Source organism: Epinephelus moara, chromosome 13 (genome assembly GCF_006386435.1).
Source record: "Epinephelus moara isolate mb chromosome 13, YSFRI_EMoa_1.0, whole genome shotgun sequence".
Taxonomy (NCBI): Eukaryota; Metazoa; Chordata; class Actinopteri; order Perciformes; family Serranidae; genus Epinephelus; species Epinephelus moara.
In genome coordinates, this window is record NC_065518.1 from 13,304,546 (window position 1) to 13,308,897 (window position 4,352).

General features: G+C 38.6%; 1 protein-coding gene across 1 annotated transcript in view; it reads right to left on the bottom strand.

Annotated features, from left to right (window-relative positions):
* lhpp (phospholysine phosphohistidine inorganic pyrophosphate phosphatase) overlaps positions 1–4,352 on the bottom strand; it is a 45,006-nt gene that overhangs the window by 39,191 nt on the left and 1,463 nt on the right. The window contains exons 3-5 of the mRNA XM_050060781.1: positions 2,511–2,664; positions 2,331–2,394; positions 1,644–1,736 (exon numbers count right to left, since the gene is read on the bottom strand). Of these exons, the coding sequence (XP_049916738.1) occupies positions 1,644–1,736; positions 2,331–2,394; positions 2,511–2,664 (311 nt within the window). The remainder of the gene's footprint in view (positions 1–1,643; positions 1,737–2,330; positions 2,395–2,510; positions 2,665–4,352) is intronic.

Consider the following 4,352-nt stretch of genomic DNA (forward strand, 5'->3'; position numbering starts at 1 on the left):
ACTGAAATTGGGAAAAGGGCTTTTGGGTATTCTGCACCCTCAGCCTGGAATTTGTTGCAGAATGATTTAAAACTGAAGGAGCTTGTGTTGTTACATGTTTTTAAATCTAAATTGAAGGACTTGGAAGCAGTTTCTATGGGATGTCGATGTTTTTAGCTTGACTGTTTGTACAAATTACTCCCAGAAACACTCGTTTGATTTATTGGTAGTTTTTCTTTATGCAAATTTTAGTGCTTGTGAATTGTACTTGTTCTCCCTGTATGTCTCTGTCTGCAACTTTGTGTTTTTGCTGCTGACCGTCTTGGCCAGGTCTCCCTTGAAAAAGAGATTCTTAATCTCAACGGGACTAACCTAAATAAATAAAGGTTAAATAAAATAAATAAAAAGTCACTTTAACATGAGCGCTACATGAATGAATCAGTGATCATCCTTCTGACATTTAATGTGTGACAAATTAATGGTACAAACACTACAAAATGCGACAGCCGTGCATAACGACAGCTGCTCTGGCACCGTTGGAGAACCTCGCCAATGTGACGCATGTATTTCTCATTGACAGGTGTAATGAATGGTGAAGGGGCACAAGTATTAATGTGCTGACACATGTTTAAGGACGTTTCTACATCCACTTTATGGCGACCTGTGGGTGCGGAAAGAGGCTTGTGCAAGAGCGCCAAGCATACATACAGATCATTAATATTGTAAACATGTGGGCGACTAGGAATATTCTTAGTTGGGGCAGCTGTATTGGTTAGTAAACTCTTCACAGCTGATCAGGAAGCGCTAAATCATGCTGCTTATTTTCAGCATTCAGCAGCTCGTTGTGAATTCTTCTGAAACAAAGCAGTCGATTGCACAACAATTCTTCAACATTTTAATGTTGTCTTTTTATGTGATTGCGGGTTTGCAGATGCTAATTGATGCATGCATAAAGTGCGTGTCCTCTCTAGAAACTGACCATCCCAATCATTTCTTCCTCAAAAATACCCCTTTTACACAAAACTAGCTCTGGTCCTCAAACTGGTCCTGTTCAGGATTCTTTGAACTTTGGTGCTATCGAGCAAACTAGTCCGCTTTTCCATGAGGTTTGCGCAGAACCTTTTTAATCAAGGATATGTCACCACTGGAGGGCGTTGCACAATGGAAATAATTGAAGGAAAATCACAGCTTACTCTGACTACTGGCAAACTTTAGTTATGTTACTGATATTAGTTTTTACCCCCCCCCAGAAAGCATGGACCAACTATTAATGAGACCACTGCACAACTTTTTTCCCCAACAATTACTCACTTGACTTCTCTATTGTTGCCTTCTCCATCCTCTTTCTCTAATCTGTCAGATATTACAGGCCCATTCACGTCATCACGGTTCGCACTACAGTCAAGAAACCTGTTATTTTTTTGGTTCCAACGGAGAACCAACTTTTCTGGTTCTGAACTAACTTGTTTTTGGTCGAAATGCTCTCAACGGTTAGGTGTAGGAGCCGGAACAGAACTGGATCCATGTTGGTGGAAAAGGGATGTAAGTGCAATTCTGAGCCCGGTCAATGGTCATAACAGAGTCAAAGCAGAGGAGGAGTCTTCGTTATGTCCATGTCCCACCTTATATTCTGGATACATACAGTACCCTCTGTTGCTACGTACCTCATGTGGCTGGAGCCCCATGTCATTGAGAACACTCTGGAAGAATGTTGAGGATGGCTTTCCAACTACTTCAGCCTTTAAATCACAGGCATACTGGAGGGAACAAAGAGTTAACAATAATTAGTCATTGCTTACATAATAATAAATATATCAATGGTGATGTTAAATATAGACACACATCTGCCTCCAACCTTAAACTCTTGGATTCAGTTTATCACTCCACAATAAGCTTTATTACTGGTAACCGTTACTCTCTTACATCATTGCGTCTTGTACAAAAAGGTTTGGTGGCCATTTTGAACAGTAAGACGTGATAAGCATTGGTTTTAATATATTTATAAAGCCATCAATGGCAACATACCTTCATCTTCATCCTGTGTACAAGCACTAAATTTGGGGAAATGGCTTTTAGTTTTTGTGCTGCACACACTTGTAACAGTTGAAACTAAACATGATTGTACCTTAAGGTCAATTTAAAACCATGATTACAAGGTTCTCTGCTCTTGAATGTAATTTTTCTGTCTGTATTCTGTTGTCCGTTTTCTGGTTAATCAATTTCTTTGTCGTCTATTGTCTAAATTCTCTTGACATCAGTGTAAATGAGGTTATGCCCTCAATGATTCCTTGAGAGTTAAATAAATGTTGAGTAAATGAAAAAAAAAAATGCAAACATTGCACCTACTGTACCTCCAGAGCCTTCATGTACACCCCGACATCTAGTTTCAAACCATCCGTCTCCTTGTAGTACCTCCTGTGACGACAGCAAAACATCACAAATATTACGTTTGACATTTTATATTTCATGTTCTGCTCACTACGTAGAATTATCATCACAGCACTGATTACTGACGTGTAATATCCTCTTACCCTTGGCCCAGAGAGAACAGCACTGGCTTCTCCAGGCCCACAAGGACCCTGAATGCCTCGTTCAGGTTCTGGTAGGAAAAATATTCAGCTGCGTCTCCGATCACCACACAGTTTGGGTTGCTCTTGTCGACGTTGTCAAACTCAGGGAGGAGTGCTGCGGAAAAGTTAACACACAGTTCAATATTAAGTTAGGTCGGGTCATTTAAAAAGGATAGGTTTAGTGATACTTTAATCTTTCATACCATCAACAAATCCTGTGAGAGGACATACAACAACAAGTGAAGTCTGTGTGGGGTTTAATTTTTTTTGTGTGGGGTTTAATTTTTTTAATGAAGCTACATATTTGTAGGAACCAAAGGGCTCTGGGTTGGGGCCATAGACAAGTCAGGAAAAGTATTTAGAGATGAACTAGGACACTGTTTGTTTGGTCTTTTCATGGTGTTTGTGGACAGTAACAAAATACTTATCCTTTAACATCCCTACTGCGAAATTTATGTTGATGTTAACAAATTTGTTTTTAATGTACAGTTGTGCTGGGTGTGTGTTTTACATGCTACATTTAAGCATGTCTAAATCAGGTAGGTAACCTTCTGCTCCGGAGCCACATGCGGCTCTTTAACCGCTCTTGAATAGCTTCCTGTGGCTTTGACAAGAAAATCATATGGAAATGAAAAACAGTTATTGTTTAACATTTTAATTTTCATTTATCGTTAATGCAGGCCTAAAGTGACTCTTTCATTCTCCAATTGCGTCAATGTGCATTGACTTGTACGTCTACGGGTTGGTGCCTTAACTGGTTGCCTCTTAATTTTGCAGCATCTCAATACTAGCAGCCTATGTTGAGTTTGCATTGAGCCACCTTGTATTAAAACCTATTGAAGAATGCTCATTTAGACCTATTAGTAATGTTGACAGGCGGATTTAGACTTAATGGGCTGTGCTACCTTCGTCATGAGGCTCAAATATGTTATTATATGGTATAAATGATAAAAAAAAATCTCTGGTTTAAGACAAAAGTGTCATGCAAATTAATATTTTCATATCCACTATGTATCTGCTCAAACACTGAGAATAACCAGGGTTTACTGTATGGTTGTGTGTATATACATAGCTTGTGTATATGTGCATAGTTTGTGTATATAGACATAGTTTGACAAAGCAAAACACATCTGTTGTGACTGAAATTCTAGAAATTCTTCTTATTTTTGAAGTATCCAAGTATTTTTCTAATTATTTTATATCTTGCTGTAAGACAAATATTAGTAATTCATTTAACATATTATAACAGGTCTAGGAGAATATTTTATTGTACAGCTTTATGAGTAATTTGGTTTTTTTGCTACTTACATGTTTGAATTAAACTGCTACTAAGTATGTATTATTGTGCATATTTATTTTATCGTACTTTCTAAAAAATGTGTTGCAGTATTTTGCCTTATTTTTATTCCACCTAATATGTTTATTATACACTCACTGGCCACCTTATTAGGTACACCTGTTCTACTGAGCATTAACGCAAACAGCTAATCAGCCAATCACGTGGCAGCATCTAAATGCATTTAAGCATGTAGACATGGTCAAGACGACCTGCTGAAGTTCAAACTGAGCATCAGAATGAGGAAGAAAGGTGATTTAAGTGACTTTGATCGTGGCATGGTTGTTGGTGCCAGACGGGCTGGTGTGAGTATTTACTGGGATTCTCACACACAACCATCTCTAGGGTTTACAGAGGATGGTCCCAAAAAGAGAAAATATCCAGTGAGCAGCAGTTCTCTGGGTGAAAATGCCTTGTTGATGCCAGAGGTCAGAGGAGCATGGCCAGACTGGTTCAAGATGATAGAA